The sequence below is a fragment of the Tachysurus fulvidraco genome, chromosome 14, assembly GCF_022655615.1.
Source record: "Tachysurus fulvidraco isolate hzauxx_2018 chromosome 14, HZAU_PFXX_2.0, whole genome shotgun sequence".
Taxonomy (NCBI): Eukaryota; Metazoa; Chordata; class Actinopteri; order Siluriformes; family Bagridae; genus Tachysurus; species Tachysurus fulvidraco.
In genome coordinates, this window is record NC_062531.1 from 22,444,066 (window position 1) to 22,465,013 (window position 20,948).

General features: G+C 41.8%; 1 protein-coding gene across 9 annotated transcripts in view; it reads left to right on the forward strand.

The window, feature by feature from the left end:
• cabin1 (calcineurin binding protein 1) overlaps positions 1-20,948 on the forward strand; it is a 48,237-nt gene that overhangs the window by 5,366 nt on the left and 21,923 nt on the right. For 6 of the 9 annotated variants that reach the window (XM_047800418.1, XM_047800421.1, XM_047800422.1 and 3 more), the window contains exons 13-32: positions 69-141; positions 738-925; positions 1,038-1,175; positions 2,521-2,718; positions 2,830-3,072; positions 3,203-3,356; positions 3,845-3,957; positions 4,066-4,218; positions 6,297-6,503; positions 7,246-7,391; positions 7,628-7,889; positions 7,973-8,143; positions 8,429-8,518; positions 8,622-8,797; positions 9,431-9,651; positions 11,053-11,097; positions 11,184-11,255; positions 13,198-13,365; positions 13,981-14,327; positions 16,414-16,527. In XM_047800418.1, coding sequence (XP_047656374.1) covers positions 69-141; positions 738-925; positions 1,038-1,175; positions 2,521-2,718; positions 2,830-3,072; positions 3,203-3,356; positions 3,845-3,957; positions 4,066-4,218; positions 6,297-6,503; positions 7,246-7,391; positions 7,628-7,889; positions 7,973-8,143; positions 8,429-8,518; positions 8,622-8,797; positions 9,431-9,651; positions 11,053-11,097; positions 11,184-11,255; positions 13,198-13,365; positions 13,981-14,327; positions 16,414-16,527 — 3,279 coding nt within the window. The remainder of the gene's footprint in view (positions 1-68; positions 142-737; positions 926-1,037; positions 1,176-2,520; positions 2,719-2,829; positions 3,073-3,202; positions 3,357-3,844; positions 3,958-4,065; positions 4,219-6,296; positions 6,504-7,245; positions 7,392-7,627; positions 7,890-7,972; positions 8,144-8,428; positions 8,519-8,621; positions 8,798-9,430; positions 9,652-11,052; positions 11,098-11,183; positions 11,256-13,197; positions 13,366-13,980; positions 14,328-16,413; positions 16,528-20,948) is intronic. The other 3 variants (XM_047800423.1, XM_047800425.1, XM_047800426.1) reach the window with 3 other exon arrangements.

A 20,948-nucleotide genomic window follows, 5' to 3' on the forward strand; every position in this document is an offset into this window, starting at 1 on the left:
CGATCATTTCGATTTTTGTGTGAGTTTTACACTTTCTTATAACATTGCGTTGTATGTGTGTATTATAGGAGATGATGATGATGAGTTTGTCTTGTATGGAAATGCAGTTGGAGCACTGGGTCCTCACTAAGGGAAAGAATAGTAAGATCTTTAAGCTCACACATCCATTATTACTGGAATTTTTCTAACCTAAAATGGTGGAATATTTGGGGATTTCGAGTCACATAGGACATGCAGTCTAGCCAGATATCGTTAAGGTTTTGGTCGAATAACAAAATGAAAATCTCAAACAATGTAAAGCTTTTATTAAAATTGTTATTTTATTAGCTTATAAAAAAAGATTAGTTTATATGAATTCTCAGTGTGATACTTCTACACGTTATCCTGTTTTGTGACAGAATAAAATTAACTATTTATACTTAACCTGCATACACCGAGTGTCTGGGAGGCAGAACAGGGGTTCGATTGGCCTATTATGTAATAACAGATGTGAACAGGGACTCTATGACAGAGTGGAGTAAAGGGGACAAGCATCATGTTACTGTTACCATCCCAAAGCTGATTTCCTATAAAAGCACCACTTCGAGATTCGTGTTCCCCTTATACACCAGCAATTTCCACCGATTTATATGTTTATAATTTAGAGAATGATGATGTGTTAAAATATTTAACCAAAGCTTTCTAAAGGATCTGAACTGAGAATTCAGCAGAGCCGTGATTCGTGTTGTTTTTCTCAGCATCTCAGAGAAGGGGTATGTCAGGGCATGGTTGTGATCACAGCGAGCAGGACAGCCAGGAGAGCCGCTTCCTGACTGATCTGTACATGCTGATCATGGCCTCCTCTCAGGCAGACATCTTTAAACAAGACTGGCTTCCATTCGCCGTCCGAGTGCATTGGCTCAAAGCTCGGCACCTCATATTTCAGGTAACAGATACAAAAGCGGTCCTAATCCTTCTTGATTCCAGTCCAAGTTAACATACATCATCATTTTTGTAGCTGTTTATGACTGATTATGTTACACTTGTCTGAATTGAAGGGTGACATGGAAGAAGCCCTGGAACGTTATGATGTGTGTGTGGGGCTACTGAAGAGCCAGTCTCACACCAGTGACGGAGACAAAATCTCTATCAACATGCCTAACCTTTGTGTGGATTCATCCATTTCTGTAGAGGAGGTTCAGTATTATACAGGCTACGCATGCATACAAATATACACACACACGCGTATAGAGCTCTGAAAAATAAATTTCCCGGAGTCATCATTGTTGTATTGTAGAGTGCTGTAGAAATATTTCATGTACAGTGATGCCTCGAGATACGAGATTAATTCGTTCCGTGACCTTGCTCGTATCTCAAATTGCTCATATCTCAAAACAAATCCCATTAATCTGTTCCAGCTCGCAAAATTCCACTCCAGTTGTTTTGTTTGTGTTTTGAATATAAACAATGTACAGTACCTGTATTTATAAATTAGAAATATTGTATAAAAACATACAGTAATAAAAGAGAATGTTAAAAAAATAAACTGATTTTACTTTACGGAAGATGCGCACGGAGGTTTCGGGAGGATTAAAACGGGCGGAATTTTGTCTCGTACGTGCACTTTCACTTTTGTTCACTTACTCGCTACTGTACACTCTTAATGCTACTTTACACTTAAATGGAACTTAACTAAACTTCACTAAAATTAACGAACTTAACTGAAATTCTCTTAACTAAACTTAATTGCTACAATTTCTGTTTTCTTTACATTAATTTTGCTTAATTTTCTTCTTCGCTTTTCTCTTGACTTGTTTTTGCCTTTTTTGTCACTCTCCTCACTAATATCTGCCGGTCGTTTGAATAAAAACCTGTCAGCATATCAGATGCGGTGTAGTCGCACAAGTAAAAAAGTTTTTACGGATCCAGCGCTCAAAACAGATCAGAAACGGATCCGCAGATGGTCGGCACCTCACGCAGCGCCTTTGCGACTCTCCATAGGAAATTAATGACTTCCTTTTTATCGGCCGTCATTTGTCGTTTGCATCAGAAAGGCGGCTTTAACCGAGTGAGACGCAGGAAGCTTAGGCGGGGGAAACAGAGCACATGTGGTTGTTGGGGATCTTTGTTTCAGTGGCGGTGGCTCAGATGCTCGTATCTCACGTGGTTGTTGGGGATCTTTGTTTCGGGGGCGGCGGCTCGGATGCTCGTATCTCACACGTGGTTGTAGGGGATCTTTGTTTCGGCGACGGTGGCTCAGATGCTCGTATCTCACCTGTGGTTGTTGGGGATCTTTGTTTCGGCGGCAGCAGCATCTCGGATGCTCCTATCTCAAAGAGTTGCTCATATCTCACGGCAAAAAATTTGGTCGAATAACAGCTCGTATCTCCAAAAATTCGTATGTCAAAGCACTCGTATCCCGAGGCATCACTGTACACCATATACATACTAACCCTTGTGTTCTAAGAGCAGATGGCCAACTGATCTCTTAAATCATGGGCATATTTGTTTTTGAATATTTCATGTCTTGCCTGTGTTTAGATTGAGAAGAAGCTAAAGTCTCTGGAGAGGTGCCAGTCACTGGAGGAGATTCGGAGGCTTTTTGAGACTGGCGACTACCAGGCTGTGGTGAGATTACTCCAACCCACGCTGAGCTATGGGCATAGCTCAGCACGACCTAAGCCATTGGAGTACATCAGCTCGGCTCCTGAGAGACCAGCCCAGTTGCTGCTGCTTCAGGTGATACACAGACACACACACACACACACACACACACACACACACACACAAACATTTATACCCAGATAGCTTTCTATTCAAATACTCAGTTCACTCTCTCATATCCCAAAGAGCTCCTTGATTCGCGTGAAGGATTACGTTCAGTGTCTGGAAAGCACAGAGGTGGCACTGAACGAGGCCATGCAGCACATAAACTCCATGTTACCCAGCAGCCCCTCTGCTAAGGAGGAGTGGGTAGCTACAGTGACTGCCATGCTGCGGGGAATTGAACAATGCATCACGGAACAGCCTCACGTTCTCACCAGCTTGCCACCTTCCACCAACTTGCCTCGGCTTGCCAACAATCTCATACAGGTGTGTGTGCGCGTGTGTATGTTTGAGGCGAGAGTCAGATAAAACTTTAGCACCTGACACCCTTGTCTGATCATTCTTTATAATGCTGAACTGATTTTTATTTTTATTTTTTTAAATGTTTTTACTCTAGCTAATAGCCTGCAGCATGGTGTTGCCTGATGATCCTAAGGAGCCTCACTTTTCCTCCATGCTGCCATGGATGCTGCTCTATCACCTGCTCAAGCCCGACGAGGCCGAGCTTGACTGCACACTCCGCCAGCACCAAGGCGATGAGGACGACGATGGTATATTTCACAACTCGCACTGTTACGTCCATTGCATTCGTATATATAGTTAATCGACGCAACTGAGCCTGGCAGCAACTAGTCACAATCAACTGAGATCTCGAGTGATAGAAGTTATGGTTTTGCGCCATACATTATATACATATATTTTTAACTTCCCTATTGTATGGAGAGCCATAATAGTGCATGCAGGCTGTTTCTTTTTAATTTCTCACTTTCAATTCTGCAGTGTGTTCATTTTCACAATTAGACTGATTTGTCCTGATTGTATTAGGCTGGCTAATTGATTATTTAATCAGTTTGTTTTTCAAACTGGCAGGGGGTGAGATTCGTTGCCTACCTCTCCTGATCTCATATCCACGGAGGATTGTTAAAATGAAAAGAGGATAAATTATACTCTAAACGTACAGAAAAAAACGATTGCAAATGTAACCAGGCACACCAACGTTGTTCGCTCAGCGTCGTCATATGTATTTGTTGTTCTTTAGACGACGACAATCCCCTGTTGCCCCCGTCTCTGGTGTTGTTAAACACAGCCCATGAGTGCCTGGGCCGCCGCTCCTGGTGCTGCAACTCTGATGGCATTCTACTCAAGTTTTTCGTGAGTTTTTGTGAAGACAGTGACAAGATTCAGAATATCACCACACACCTTCTACTCCCAGTTTAATAAACCCTTTGACCAGGTTATGCTTGCGCTTGCGTGCCGCAGGTCCGTGTACTGCAGCAGAAGCTCTCTGAAGCCGGTGCACTGCCTTATAAGGAGGATCTGGAGCTGGCACTGGAGCAGTGTTTCTTCTGCCTGTACTCCTACCCAAGCAAGAAGAGCAAAGCACGCTACCTGGAGGAACACTCCGCACCACAGGTAGTCGAACCGTTCAGTTTCTGTGTGTTAGTCTGGTCGAAGTCACTGTGGTGATGTTTCTGCCTGTAACGTGTCGAGACATACTTTAAGAGTCCACAAATATCTTTTACTAAATTCTTCCTGCAAAAATCAGGTAAGGAGCCAGTTTCACAAACACGGCACTAAAAATAACCAGTCTGCTCAAACGTGTGTAGATGTCTGTTTTCCACATACCTACATACTGTAGTGAAACAGATCTAGCTCTAATCTATTCAGTTTATATTCAGATCTCAGCTGTCAAAATGTCAACGCTGCCACCGTCCTCATGAAATCTTTAGTGTAATGTTTTCTCCCTTTTATTTAAAATAAATAAATAAATGACACCATTTGATCTTATTTGCTGAAACAAAATTCTCATACTTTTTTAACACAGTGCTTTTGTTACGTTTTACTTATAGTTTCACAATAATCTTGCATCCGCAGTATACTATTTTAAGGTACAAACACACGAACACGCTCAGAATTCAATAACCGTAGGAGATCATTGGCATACACTGTAAAGACAAAGAAAATTACCGTTCTAAAACACATCTCAGGTCACATGGCATCATTACCTTTACATTTAACACTCTACAGTGGCTGTGCATTTGGATTCAGCATCTCCTGCTTGAGTTCCAGTTCCTTTCTTTCTTTATTTCTCTCTCTCTCTGCTTGACTACCTTCTCCCCTTGGCTCCTTTGTGAGCTTTGTTACTTAATGAGTTTACGAGTGTTTTCCCAGAGATAATTAAGCAGCTGGGTGGCATGAGGTCTGCAGCAGGCAGGCACCGCACCAATAAAGCGATTGATTCTCTGGTGGCCACATGCATACACACACACTTACTAATCACTGCTATTCTTTGCGGGGAATGCCCTGCATGCATTCAGTAACAGGAGCAACGGAGAACAATGCTACTGTTTTCTGACTCATAAAATAATGGTTTTGCGTTCAAAACAGTGAGGAATGTTTAGCACGTCAAAATTCCCATTCAGTTTAATTTGCAGTCCCTCTTTCTCCTCCCTTACACCACAGTTTATTAATAAATTTAAGATTGTAAATGACAGCAAACTGCTGTAATATGAGAAGAATAAAACAATATATGACATGCTGTTATTGGAAAATAAGCAACTTCAGGCCTTCAAACTCTTTAGGGGGATTTTTTACACCTGGTCACTTCATGCGATTTCTGTCATCAGATAGCTATCCGATGGTAAAAAGACCAGGTGTAAATGCCCTCCGAAACATTTTCGAGACGGATATAAATCCGATCGTTCAAACCACTACAGGAGGTGGTCTGGGACGCATTTCAGATGAAACTGGACAGGTGTAAATGAATGTGGTTGTTCAAGCCTCATACGCCAGCGCTAAACTCCTCCCAAACGGAAGTACGTCACTCGCAGGTGACTCGCGAGTCGTGCATCGCGCCAGAAACAAATAAATGTAAATGCTGTTTTTTTTGTAGCATAACCATCATAACGAGTTTTTTCGTCTTCTTTTTGATTGCATTCTGAAAACCGCACACACCAAAGCGTGTTCCATTTCAATTACTCCGGAAATGAGGTAAAATATATTTGCATTTTGGGCGGGAGTAGAAAGATCGGATCGATATCCGATTTGCCAAGAAGCATTTGTGGCCTAATGTAAATGGAACAGTTTTAACAAATCAGAAAAAACGCATGAAGTGACCAGGTGTAAAAAGACCCAAGTATACTTCTGGTAGAGGGCAAGGACAGCCATACAGAAAAACCCAGCAGATGCATACAGATATGTACAAAATTAGTGATCTTGCGATCACCTGCACAGCTGTCACTATGTCCTCATTATTATACCTTTGTGGTGGCAAAGTGCTCCCCATCAGACACCATCAGTGCTCCCATCACCCATTTTGAACTAGAAAGGAAAGTTGAACTAAATCCATGTTTGCAAAAGACCTCCATTAACTCTTAGAGGTCATTGTTTTAAAGTGGAAGAAGGAAACCGTGTGAAAATGTTGGCAGCCCAAAGTTCCCCTTGTACAGCATTTATTTTATACAGCTTCTCTCTTTGCTCATCTCTGTCAGGTGGAGCTGCAGTGGAACGATGCACTCTATATGTTTGAGTACTTCAAGCCCAAGACCCTGCCAGAGTTTGACAGCTATAAGACAAGCACAGTGTCTGCGGATCTGGCCAACTTGCTGAGACGGCTTTCCGGAATCATCCCTTGCTCCGACTTGCCTACGCTCTCCATTGACGAAGTGTCATCCTACATAGAGGGAGGAGCACTCAAGGTCTGGATCCATAACCACTCATTCAGTCCCGTGTGGGCACTGAATCTGCCTGCTAGGCCTCTAATAATGCGTTTTTCTTTAGCACGCTTCTAACTTGGCTTAAAGACAACAAAAGCGTAATGTCAGTACAGTGACTTGACGGAAAAATATAACACGTCGGCGCACATTCATGCAAGATGGCTAGCCGTTGTTTTTCCAGTCAACACACAGGTGTAACACAACAAGCTCAGAAACATTTTTGAATGTACCATATTCCCTGCACTTTCATTCTGTTGAGTTGATCATGTAAGTAATTCGACAACACATGGCATTAATGGGGTTTTGTAGAATTTATCTTACATTTACAGTTTACATAGTTGCATAGTTGTTCATTTATATGCATTAATAATGCATTAATATTATATGAATTAATACTGAGTGCTTAATAATGACTAACTTGATGCAACTGTGCTCTGAGGTTTATCACCTTCCATAACGCCGTATAACATTAAGTCACTGACTTGTGCCTCTACAGATCGACTAAAGAAACATAGGACCTAACCATTTTCTGTTATTAGCACACTTTAATTTTAATTTTAATTAATTCTTTTTTTAGTTAATTTTTTAATTAATAAAAAAAATAATTTTTTACTTTTTTTTTTCTGTAGGTCATAAAAGTTATTTGTCGCAACCAACCCAAGACACAGTTGATATTACCTGTTCTATGTAATTAAACAGATATGTCCTTTGTGTTCCTGTCCAGGTACCGTCACTCCCAGAAGGAACTCCTCCAGCTCCCCCTCTGGTCAACGAGCTGTACTACCTGTTGGCTGACTACCACTTTAAGAACAAAGAGCAGGCCAAAGCTATTAAATTTTATATGCATGACATCTGCGTGTGCCCCAACAGGTAAGTCCTGACTATGTTTAAATAAACGATTGCAAGTGTTTTCCTTTATTATTATTGTTGTTGTTTTTTTTTTGTTGTTTTTTTACAGAGGATAAATCTCCATATTTGTATTTAAAATCCTTTCCCTCTTTATCAGTGTTTTGATTCTTTCATATTCTCCCCATTGGTGAAATCCTACTGAATTTCAAAGCATCCCAGTGTCATAAGTCCGAATCATAACTGTTATATTATCCCAGGTTTGACTCCTGGGCCGGGATGGCTTTGGCCCGGGCCACTCGCATCCAGGACAAGCTGAACTCAAACGAATTAAAGAGTGACGGGCCTGTATGGAAGCACTCTCTGGCCGTACTGACATGCTTTAAGCGGGCACTGGAGATCGACAGCTCCAACCTGAGCCTGTGGATCGAGTACGGCACCATGTCCTACGCCCTGCACTCCTTTGCTTCCAGGCAGCTCAAACAGTGGAAGAACGAGATGCCGCCCGATCTTATCAAATTGGTGTGTGTGACGATGAATGTATTGCATCCATTGTAAGCATCACAGTCTATTTAGGTCGTGGGATAATTACTGTGTGTGTGCAGATGGAGGACCGTAAGGATTCCATGTTGGAGACAGCACATAATTGCTTCAAGAGTGCTTCTACATGTGAAGGAGACTGTAATGAGGAAGAGTGGCTCATACACTACATGCTTGGCAAGATCACAGAGAAGCGCAAGTTACCAGAGAGAGACTATTTACGGCTCTATAAACGGGTAAACTGTCAATGATCTACTGTTTGTTGCGCCTTGTTCAATAAAAGTTCAGCAAAACTTTTATATTTACCCACAATTAAATGGATCAGTTATGTTTTGTGCCTGGATATATACCAGGCTAATACAGATCAAAAATATCTAAATACACAGAGAGAATTTGATGCAAGTCCAAAGGTTATATTGATTTTAGTTTTCTAGTAATTGTTTAGAATACAATCTTTTTCCTTTATCTTGCTTGATGATTGCGTACTATCCCGTGTTCTTTCTCTTTCTACCCCACACCAGTCGGCTCATTTTCTCCATGAGGAAGCTGCTCGGTATCCCCGAAAGATTCACTACCACAACCCACCTGATCTGGCCATGGAGGCACTAGAAGTAAGCCAAGCCATTGTTGGTTTGTTTGTTTGTTTGTTTGTTTAATGTTAAACCTCTGGAAAGTATTTTATTTCGTGCCTCTCATCCGACTCTTCTATCACAGCTGTTCTACCGTACAGCTGCCACTATTCTGAAGCTGTTGGAGGAAGAAGGTGGCAAGGAAGAATCGGAGCAGAGGGACCATCTGGACTACGAGCTTTTCTTTAACATGCTTGCCGACGCTGCGGTTGGCCCTTTTGCTCGTGGAGAGGAGAAGAGCATGCCTAAATCTAGCGACAAGTACGTCATATGTTCATTACTGCCCTGTATATGTTGGTGCCTGTTAATGTACTAACTTTGAAAGTCACTAAGTACATTAGTACATTACTGATATTTATCAGGTGCTCTGTCATGGCTTGAAATTTGCATCAATGCTCTCAATCGTTCTTACATTAAACATACGATTGTTCGGTTGCACCCAGGCACATTTAAAATAAAGGCAAATATCCATTGTGCTTCTCACTAACTGACAAATTCAAGTGAGTTTTGCTTGCCATGTTTGCACCACGTGAATCGCTTTTGTTGTGTGGAATCCAGTTCAGTAAACTTCAATCGATGACTTTTTATTTTCTTACTGCATTTGTTTTTGTTTATTTTCATGAACAGTTGCAGCAGTCCTATATTACGCTTAACGTCCTTCATGACGATCAAAAAGCAACAACCAACCTTAAATCGTCTCATCTGTTAGCGATAAAAAAAATCGCATCGAATGCCTGAAAATGTTTTGCAGTCAAATCTTGACATTTTGCATTAATTCTGAGCTGCCTTAAAAACTTTGACTTTTAATCTTTTAGTATTGATCAGAGTCAACTTCTGGCAGGAGACAATGCAAAGTGTCGAGTTGAGCATTTAATACTTTTTATACTTTCTCAGGGAAAAACCCCCGTTTTTGAACGACGAAGATTCGCACTCATCCTCGGCGGTGACGGTGTTGACGGCTGCAAACTCCACACTGACAGCCGTGCCCATGGCAACATCATTGCCCAGCGACGGTCCGGCAGGTGTGACTTCCCCCCCGTGCGTGGTCACTCCGCTCGACCACGATTACGTCAAACGTAAAAAGCTGCAGCAGAGGCAGGGGCAGCCGCAGGACGGTACAGTACGCCTGGCCTGTAGTTTATATTCACTCACACACTCACTCACCTGGGGGTGACCATGATCACAAAAATGACGGCTAATCCTCACTGTGGGGTTTGGCCAATGGGCTTGGGTTTATAACAATGACTCCTTCCACCCGTGCTCTTACCATCTGCACGCTGAGGATCATGGGAACATAGGTGACAAAGCTGGCAGGGTCCACCATACTGATTGGTTACTGAAGCAAAAGTATGGTGCGTGTTGTTAGCGAGAAAAGGAGACGAGGGAAGTAAAATGATCAGCGAATTGAGGCAGTTTGGAGACAATAACTAACTATGAACTATGAGATTCAGTATTTTTGAGTTCGATAAGTTCAAAATAAACATTTATAACCATTTTCCTAGCTATTTTCAGGCTGTTCATCAAGGTCAAGACTAAACTTACATTTTTCTAAGGTAGTTAAGACACATAACAGGAGCTTGACCCAGTTACTGTCTGATGTGAACTCTGGTGAGCCTGTCTCCTTGGAATGGCTCTATTTGTGTTTGAGGCAGAAAAATCCATCTGAAAGCGAGTTTGTAGCACTTTTGTTTAAATGTGTCGCCTCATTCGATTGCTTTATTATAACTGTGTTATAAAAACTGCTTTTAATTCAGACTGTATCTCGGTGTACTTTCACATATTCACCAGTTCGACAGTTTTAGCGGAACTGCTAAGCATTTATTTATTTATTCTCTCTGTGTGGGTCTTTAAGGGAGTAAGAACATGCTTTAAAAGTGGAGCACATTTTTCTATAATAATTAGAGTCTCAGGAAATGACCACCATTTCATATATTTATTCTGAGCCCTAGGAACAGAGTTTGGTTGTTTTGTGAAGTATTCCATTAAATCATAATAAGGAGAAACCTCAATATCACCAGTAAAGTAAGTTTAGAAGGTCGTGGCCCCTGCAACTATGTCACCATGTTCACATTCTGTCCTGCAGCCTACTCAGGCTCCCTTCCTCCCTGCTGCCTACCTGCCTGTTCCCTCTCTGCCTGCCTCTGGCCTGCTTCGCACTTGCTGCTTTAAAAACCGATGCATGATGGGATGAGGAATTAGCATTCGGGTCTATTAAAAAAAAAAAAACTTAACATCCCACAACGCACTCTGCTTGGCTGTTTGTGCTAAATGCCAACTGTGTTGTTTTGTTTTTTTTTCTTTTTCTTTTCATTCTGTGGCTCACTTGCACTGGGAAGGAGGTTGGAAAAAAATGATATGTGTATGTTTGGGTTAAATGGTTGTCAATTGCTGTTAAGTGGGTTTTAAACTGTACTGCTGTACTGGGCTCACCTGTTTATCAATTCTTCATAAGTTAATTGGCTTGATTACTTCTGGTGTGTCCGACGGATATCTAAAAAAAAAAATGTTTTCTTCAGCCCTGTACAGGAATAAAACACGTCAGATCTCACACCTACACTCAGGTAAAGCCAAAACTCTGAATGCTCCGAGATGAGATCCTTTTTTTTTTTTTTTTTACTGTTTTCTAAAGCCATGGTCTCCTCCGCAGCGTCCCTCTCTCACGACCATGATTACTGCGGGTCTTGGTGTGCACCTTCTTTGCGAGCAGGACCTGCGTATGGTATAAACTACAGACACCTCCCTCCAGTCCAAAAGCCCTATCAAATCTTGCCTCTTTTTTAGGGCTATGGCAGAGAACCACTGTCTAAAGTTTACCTTCCATTCAACGAGTGACCGCTCGACAGCACGTCACACACAGGCACGGCCTGACACCAACAGCTTCCCAGCAAACAGTGCACTTAAAAAATAGACAAGTTATGAATCAGGGAAGGAACACTCCATCGTAAAACTCCATTATATTTGTTGGTTCTGCTGCAGTTTGGTCAGTGCTGTATTTTTATTATTACTCAGAGACTTTAACGTACACGGTGACGTTGTCAGTGTAGTCACAATGGTGTTTAACGGGAGAAACAATTTCAGCAATCTCAAACATAGGTCAGAAAAAATTTTAAGGGATTAAGCTTATTATCTAACGCACAATTTTTTAGTGAGCTGAAATATTAATGAGAAATCCGACAAGGACATACTGGTGATGTCCGTTCAGACTTTGGGTTTGTTCCTGAATGCAATACAACCACATGACCTACAGCAGAGTTACAGTCAGAGAGCTCAGAGATACCAGATCTCAGAGTTACAGTCAGATATTTCAGTTAGAGATTTCAGAAAATGTGTCGACGACTGTGCTAGCATACCATTTGGAAGCTGATCTGTTTGAGCAGAGCCTAAAGATAGAGGAAACCTAAGTAACAAAGCAAAGCCACTTTGCCTTCTAGCGCTATCGCCAGGAAGTTGAATGGCTTTGTCAATAGCACGAAGCTGTACAGTCAAAATATTGCACTATAGTAATAGTACACACTCCCATTTTTATTAAATAAATCTTGAAGTCTAATTAAAGACCACTAAGCCCTGACCAGTCCTCTTCTTACAGTGCACTATTTGTTGGTTTTGGATTCAGTACTGTATCTTAACCTCATTACGATATTTTATGTTTGGATGCAATATGAAGTGGGTTCTCTGCCACCGCTCCACTGTCTGACTTGATCAATACAATACTAAACATTTTAGCTTGCAGCAGCTGTATTCTGCTTCATTATACAACTGCAGTTGTTACCTCTGTGTGTGTGTGTGTGTGTGTGTGTGTGTGTGTGTGTGTGTGTGTGTGTGTGTGTGTGTGTGTGTGTGTGTGTGTGTCTGCATCAGACTGGGTTATTGACTGTGCTATTTCACCAGTCACTCAAAAAAAAAAGCTTTTTTAAATTATTTTATTGGTTCTACCAAGCCTACCTGGTGTGCTACTGTTAATGCAAGCACTTCAGCTCCATATTTTTTGCTGAAGGTTTTTTTTTGTCCTACCCCATGCTGAGTTAGCCAGTACATTGGCATTCTGAGCTAAATGTTTGCTGACAGTTTTTTTTTTTTTTTTTTATTAAACCACTGCTGCCAACACCCACCCTCCAGATCCAGTTTCTGACTTTCTCAGCATGTGAAAGAGATTTCCTGCTCATTTTAATTTTATTGAAGGGAAAATAAAAGTGGGGGTGTTTTTTTTTTGTTTGTTTTTTTAGGAAGAAATACAGTGGCACACTTCATGTGAGACACCAGCAATCCTTCCATGCTTTGTAAACACGTCGTGCTTTTGCTCTGTTTAACAGAAAATTCCATCTTATAACACCAATGTTGGCATTTCAAAAAAAAAAAAAAAATCACCCACAAACTTTTCATGATGTTTCTCATCTCTAATCCACAATTGACATGATTTGCAGCACATCAGCATGGCCTTCTGGGACTCAGATAAGTCTAGCCCTGGAATTAAGTTAGCACAAAGTTTTCATTTTGTCCAGATTTATTATCTACGGCATAATAATCTTGGGATTTCGGTGTTAAATTGTGGGATCTTGTTTAAAACTATGCAGTTGGCAGTAGCATTTTATTTCTCCTCGATTGAATTTTTTTTTTTTTTTTTAAGTATTCCTCGTTTGTGTGTGTGTGTGTTTTTGCATCAGAGCAAAGTCAGGACAGCGTGGCAGTGTTGTCGGACTCCAGCTCCCTGCAAGACGTGTTCTTGGACCCCACCAGCTCACAGGACAGCACCCACAAGCTGGATTCTGGGAAAATTTCTGAAGACACAAACACACTTATGAAAGACAAAGCAGCTGCTGGAGAGGAACCAGGTAGTGTTTTTAATGTTGTCAAGGCTGGGAAAATCATATTATACACACAGGAGTGCGTATATAATCACCGATATTTTATCATAACAATACAGAAAAGGATAACATAATATATTGGTTTTATAAATTAAACCTTGCATCAGGAGCTACTGTGGGAGACCTGCTGTTTGAAGAGAATATTAACAGTGTGGCGTGTGAGAACATTTTTAGCTGTCTGCTCATACAATAAAATAAATGAATCTTCTCAAATTTTTACCTTCTTTACTTCTGGTTAATAGATGGATGAAAATAAACTGGTGACCCGTCTGAGTCACTAATCCAACAGGAATTCAGCAATAAAACCCTCCAAGCTTATTTTTAAATAAGTATATTAGGACTATAATTGAGTAAATGAGTCACTGTTAAATGACGTTAGTTATTAACATTGTTATAAACCGTTTGAATGACATGAAGTTTAAGCTTTAAGTTTCGGACAGATGTCGTGCAGACCGTCAGACACAGTCGATGGCCTTGTTTGAAATTATTGTTGAATTCTTTTGAATGTTTGTGTTTTAATATATTACTAATCGTAAACGGAGGCTTCTTATCAACGGGCTCTTTTGTGCTTATGTTTTTCAGAGGAAAAGCACATAGACATCAACTCCACCACTGTATCGCAGGAGTCCTCGGACACCACTCTGTCTGTCACTTCTCCTGAGATAACCATCCCCAAACCCCCTGCCCCGGGCACCCCCACCCAGGCATCGACCATACTGCTTCGCTCTGTCCCTCGCCGGCCCGAGCCGCCAGCACCACCCGAGCTGCTGGAGGTGCCCAAGTGTCTGCCGACAGGCCGGGTGGAGCAGAGGAAGGTGCTGGTGGAGATGTGTGTGAGAGCACTGTATCTGTGCCTCAATCGCTTTCCCCAACACTATAAGAGCCTGTACAGGCTCGCCCACCTGTATGCCTGCAGCAAGTTGCACAAGGTGAGACTTTCAGAAGCGGAAATTCAGCAGCTGCGCGATTTATCATAGACTGGTAATCACGGGACATTAGACATGAGAGCCATATATTAAACAAACAAAAAAGTCTCCGATTGATTTTACACTAAGTGTGCAGCTGTGTGAAGATAAACAACATGTGTTTTATATAATATTCCCAAACCGCAACCGTCTGCCAAACGAATAGAATAAATAAACTCCCATTTCACTCATCCTCTAAGCTGAACACCTCTCTCTGAGCAAGCTGTAGCAACCCTGCCACTGATAGAGCTGATAATAGACTTCTTGTCAAGAAATGTCAGTCAAAGAGACAGAAATTAATGTGAATAGTGTTTTTGCTCGCTGAAACCTCAAATAATTTGTCGGCCGTAGGAATTTTCTTTTCGGAAGCTTGCTCGTATGCCTCCAATCACACCCTTGTGTGTTTTTCCCCCCATCAGTGTGTTTTGCACAAACACGGTCAAAACCGTTGAGTTGTGCTTTAGCCTTGTCATTCATATCGCCAGACTGCCAAACTCATGACTGACAATGTTAAAACATGTTGCCAGAGGATGCTGACCTGAATAGTACATCAAATAGTATTACTTTTATTATTGGTCCTGTTGGCCATAATGGCCTAATTTGGAGCAAGGTGAGTGTGTGTGTGTCCATGAGAGTGTCAGTGCCAGCTGGCAAGAGTAATAACATAAGCTGAACAGCATGAGTCTGCGTTGATACCCATGTCCTTTCCTACTCGTTGCCAACATGAGCACAGGATGTTATGCACACTCTGCTGTTAGATTACACTTTGTTCAGCATGAAAGGAAGTTGCTATAGATGGGGAAATCCCACACGCTTTGATCAACCTATGTGGTCACCTGATGCAGGGGACAGACCAGGGGCTTCCCCAGATCTCATTTTATATCTGCGGTTAACATGTGGCACACACTCAGCTTTTCTTCTCTCTTTGACCAGCAGGTTCAATGCTGTCGCTTTAATTTAGGGTCTTTTATGTGGTTACAGGTCATCACGGCATTCCTTAACCCATCGGAAGTTCTCTTCGGTGTGTGAAAGTCTCTGTTTGCTTTTGGGAATGCCAGCGCTCCAGAGAAAACCCACCTCAGTGATTATTAAAGTATCTATGGCTGCTGGGTGAGCGAGACAGCCAGAGAGATAATTGCAGAAAAAGCTGTAATCAGCTGCACTACCGTGAATACACACAGTCCTGTCGGCGCTATAAAGCTACCATCATCTGTGATTATGCGACGGCATCGGGGGGGTTGCGCGCGCGTGTGCGTTTGTGCACATGCACAGAACGTGGCGTTAGCTAACAAAGCTTGCAGCTGTGGTTTTTCTAGTGAATTCCTGTTAAACTTTTTTTTTTTTTTTTTTCCTCCTGAAGCTGGTGCTTAGTAAGTAAAAAAATCTGGTCAGTTCATTCTTCTAGTTACAGGGTTTGAATTTCACTGTGTATAAGATGCTCAAATTACTATTAATTAAAACTATGGCCGAATAGCAGAATATTTACCTCTGTCTCATGGGGCTTTTTAAATTGTCGTTTCAGCAATTATGTTTCAGTAACTCTGACATTATTAAGAGCAATTAATTCAATCCTACCATGGCTAAGGCGATTTCATATAATTAGTAGAGAGAGAAAAAAACGGGTGTTTATCCGGTTTAATTGTGTTGTGGTTTGTGGTGTCGTGTGTGGGGGTGTATTTGAATCCTTCGTCTATTGCACCAGAAAATTCTGGCACCAGAAATCTCTTAACTGTGAGACGGTTTCAGTCTAATGTGTTTATTACTGATATCACACAATGAGAAACATCATAAATATCATAATTATCATAAATATTAGTGCTGTTTGTGTGCCATGATCAAACTTCATTATCGTTTCAGCGTAAAATCCCCGAATCGCTGTATGAGAGAACAGAAACCGATTGTAAACTGATTGTACAGTTGTTTTTTCTACACATCCCGGAAGCCGGGTGTAGACAATACGACGGAAGAACGAACCTGCAGTCGACACGCACGCCCTGTCACCCGTGAAAGCATGCACTAACTGACCCCAATACATTTTGTGTCTCTGCAGAATCTGCAATGGGCAAGGGATGTGTTGCTAGGGAGCAGTGTCCCATGGCAACAGCTGAAGCACATGCCTGCACAAGGACTTTTCTGCGAGAGAAACAAAACCAATTTGTTCAACGTAAGTAACACGCACCTTAAAGACGTGCCCGTATCTAAGGTTGAGCCGTAAGGTGAGACGGCGGTCAGCGTGTACAGCAGTTTGGGGAACAGTCCGCTAACAACATGTCAGTGTCCAACGGAGGCTTTAAAATGTACATATTTACTTGCCGTTTATTTATATACATAGAAGTCGCTCTTAAAGTCATTATTTAGTCAGAAAAAAAAATTGTGGTTAAAATGCGGTTATTTCAAGTGACTATAGTACTTTAACTTGTATTTTGGGCAGTGAAATAAAATACTGGCCTACAGTTCTTATTACAAGCCAGGTGCCATTTTAAAGGCATTCAGTTTTCACATATACTGTATGTGTTATGATAATTCTACAAACTATCTGTGCTCAGATACTTTTTAAATAACGAGCTGTCCCGAGTTCAGCCCTTATTCCAAAATAGCAAGATATTAGTCCAAATAATAATGTAATGGAACGAATCAAAAAAGAATATAATAATTATATAACACAGTTATATTCTGTAATAATGAGCAATCTTGCCGATAACTTGTGGCAAACATTCTGTCCTGAGATAATGTTATTAATCTGTGGCAATGACCCACGATAAAATAACAAACTCTTATGTCAAGATAATAATGCAAAAAATTCTGACACGTACGAAATCAAAATAATGACTTGAATGAACAAACTAAGGGAAACACAACACACCAAACCAAGGTGACGTATAACGAGAGACGTGTGCGAGTTAAGTCATGTGTATATTCTGTAGGTTTACACACTGAAATTCTGTTGAATTATTTATAAATTATGAGTCATTAGTAATTTTCGCCTACCGGTTTGTCATCATGCCCTTAAATGCAGTGGATGTCTGTTTTTCTATGTTTTTGTAGTAAATGTTTGATTTGACTGTGATATTGTAGTAAAGTTCCCCACTTTACCATCACACACACACACGCGCACACACACACACACGGAGAGGGAGGGGGATTAATGCAAGTCTGTTTCTTTTTGAAAAACTGGCTGGATTTACAGACCTCACTCCAAGCTGACAGATGGCACTACTGTGAGTTGAAGTGTGTGGGGTTTGTGTGTGTGTGTGTGTGTTTTAAACAAGTGTGTGTATTGCAGTGAGGAAGCACTCAAGGTTAACGTTGGCCTAAGTATTACGCATAGTCGATTTTAGAGCCGCGCAGGGCATTAGCCTGCTCTGGGTAGAGGAGCCACGGCCGCCTGGCACTGCTAACCTGCTGCCCGTCGTGTCCACCTGTCTTAGATCCCAGGACCAACCCTGTCTCCACCCACCCACCCACCCATCCAACTGCAACAGGATACTTTAATCGTCAGAAAACCTCAAACTTCCTTCATAAAGCAATGGAATGTATTTCGAAACAAAAATCAACAAGACAAGCTGTGTCATGCACATGTACTTCATCACTATTGGTTTTTTATTTATTTATTTAAATATCCCACACACACTACTACTGCTACTAGTAATAATTAATAATATGAGTAGGCGGACCATCAACATTGAGCCAATCAGGACACCGAGGTCTCAAATCGCTGGTCAGTGATGTTATCTTTCCATTCGAGTTGCATTAGGTTTGTGTATTTAAGCTAGCTGCTGCTAAATCACTCTCCGTACCTTTAAACCCTTTTTGAGGAACGTTTATTGGTAGAGGTAGGATGTGCCGTCTCTGGTCCTGAAGCTGACCACTGGGATGTCCAGAGAAGTCGGAGATTCCCTTAAAGGGAAACACGAGGGTTTGTGAGCAGTAAAATATATTCTAGAAATTAAATGTGTCAGGCTCCATGTTGGTTACAGCTTGCTCTTAACACCTGAGCAAAGGTTAAACTGATCAAACTGTCAGACTCTCTTACTTTCTCTCTCTCTCCCACACACACACACACACACCCTCTTTCTGTAGTGTGTGCTACTTACGAAGAGTGCTGTGTGCACAATATGGGTCAGGCTGTCGCCGTTGCTTCAGTTCCTGACAACACTCATTGGTTTGGACACACACCGCTTCTCACGCTCACACTCGCTCATATGCACTTACATATGCTACCACCCACACACTCCCCCCAGCACGAGGCCACCCACCACACGCCACCACTGCTGCCGTTTTGGCAAGCCAACAAAGACCAAACTGGGATAGAAGAGTAGACGATTGTGTCATGGCTTCCTGCCTCATCTCATTTGCTATGATCAGTTTCTTTCTTCCAGGGGGAAAAAAACCAACAACCCAATTTTGCTTTCCTGGACATTTTTTTTCTTTTTTATAATTCATTTCTCCCGTTGGAGCTCTATAAGAATTTTTAGAAGAAATTATTTTATAAGATTCTTTCGTGAGTTTTTCCATCCGCTTCCACGGTAGAAGGTGGCCGTTATTATAACTTATTTATAGCTGAAACTGGGCAGAGTGGATGGGAACGTGATGAATAGACTGATAATGAGAAGCATGGAAAAGAACTTCATAGCCAATTTAAAATGTCTGCTTGTTCCGGATACAAAAACACAAGGAATAAATCACATGAACGTCTGCAGTAACGAAAGGTAGAGTGATGGGGAATCACTGTTAGAGTTTAAACACTTTCAGAATTGATCATTTTCCTGTAATAGCATAACACTTTTTTTAAACACAACAGTCTGCCAACTATTATTATTGTTATTATAATTATTATTAGATAGAAATTTCTAAAAAAAAAAAAAAAATTGCATCATAACGTTTGCATCATAACGTAATCATCTGCAGCTGCTCGTAGGCATCCGAAGCAAGTATGTTGTGAACAAACAGGTCTTCTGTTGTTTTCTCACTACAAAGAAATGTGTTGCAATTTGTCTTCCTGGTCTTCGTGCATACCTAACAGCTTTGCCAGATAAACACAGGAGCTTTCCTTTAGCATTGCACTTTGTGCAGCTGCACGATTTTACAAAATAACACTGCTTCTGTTTACTGATCTCAGCAAGGGTTTTTCCTGTTTAATAACAGGACATGGGGAAACCGTGTGTGTGTGTGCGTGTGTGTGTGTGTGTGTGTGTGTGAGAGAGAGAGCGCACGCGCACACATGGTTACCGGGGTGGAACCACCAGATAAGAGTACAGAAAGAGGAAACAAGATCACATTCAATCTCACACACACTCTTTCTTTCCTGCAGCCTGTTGCTTAGTTTCTCCATCTCTCTGTGTGTCGCGTGTGTGGACGGAGAACGCTGGACCGGAGAATCCGTCCTGTCCTTTGATTGGCCAATACTTTCAAAGGGGGCTGGCTCACAGCTTGTGTACAGAGAGGGAGAGAAAGAAAGTAGGAGGAGGGGGAGTAGTGTGTGTGTGTGTGTGTGTGAGAGAGAGAGCGAGAAAGGGAGAGCAAGGTAAAAGCTAAAGAAGGCGTGAGAGAGAGAGTGTGTGTGTGCGTGGGCGTTTTGTTTTGCGATGGCAGCGCAGCTTAGAGGCGTCAGCGCGCGTGTCTGAGACGCACTCGTTCACCAATCCTTCTGTTGCTTTTGAACGCATGCAGCTCGTCGCTTTAAGTCCACTGTGCAGAGTGGATGTCGGGTCTCTGGAACCTTTCAGAAAAGGATTATTAAGAATCTCACAGCGTTCACAAACAGGATTGAGAGCAAAGTAGCCTCTCCTCGGTGATGGTGAGTTTTGTTGTGTTTCATTTGAACTCCACTTCTTTTTCTTCTTCTTTTTTTTCTTTCGTGTTTTGCCCTAAAGAAGTAAAAGTCCGTTTGCATGAAAGGAATTCTTCACGCTCTACCTTTGGCTGTTGGATTACCCCAGGGGAGGAGTTACAGAAAAAGAGAGGGAGAGATTAAGTGAGGGAAAGAAGGAGAGAGACTCCATGATTTAAGTAAAGAATGTATTAGTTGAGGAAATGTGGAGGAGCTGTGTGTGTGTGTGTGTGTGTGTGTGTGTGTGTGTGTGTGTGCTGTGCGTGCGTGTATATATATGTGTCATATTATATTGTGTGCGTGTTTCTCACGACGCATGATGACGGTTCACTAGCGCCTCACACTCGCGCTCCTCTGCATCTCATCAGGGCACAGAAAGCTGTAATGACCACAAATGGAGCGAAGGAGTCCAAAACTGCATGAGTCAGAAAAGCCGGGGACCTTCTCCCTTCCCTGTGCCCCCACCTCCTCCCTCCTTCCCTCTCTCCTTCCCTCTCTCTTTCCCTCGCTCCCTTCTCTCATTTATATCCACTTATTTATTTGTTTACTGTGGAATGCAAACCGGTTGATGTAGAGTGTTGAGTTCCACTGCTCCATAATATTGCATAATAATATACGCTAATGGGGGTTTTGCTCGAGGGCTTAACGCTATCGGTTCTTTCAATCCTTCGCTTTCTCACTCTGAAGTATGCAAATACACGCATCAGATTTTTTCATAGCTCATTCAAAGCTTATCAAGTGCATCAGCTCGTAGA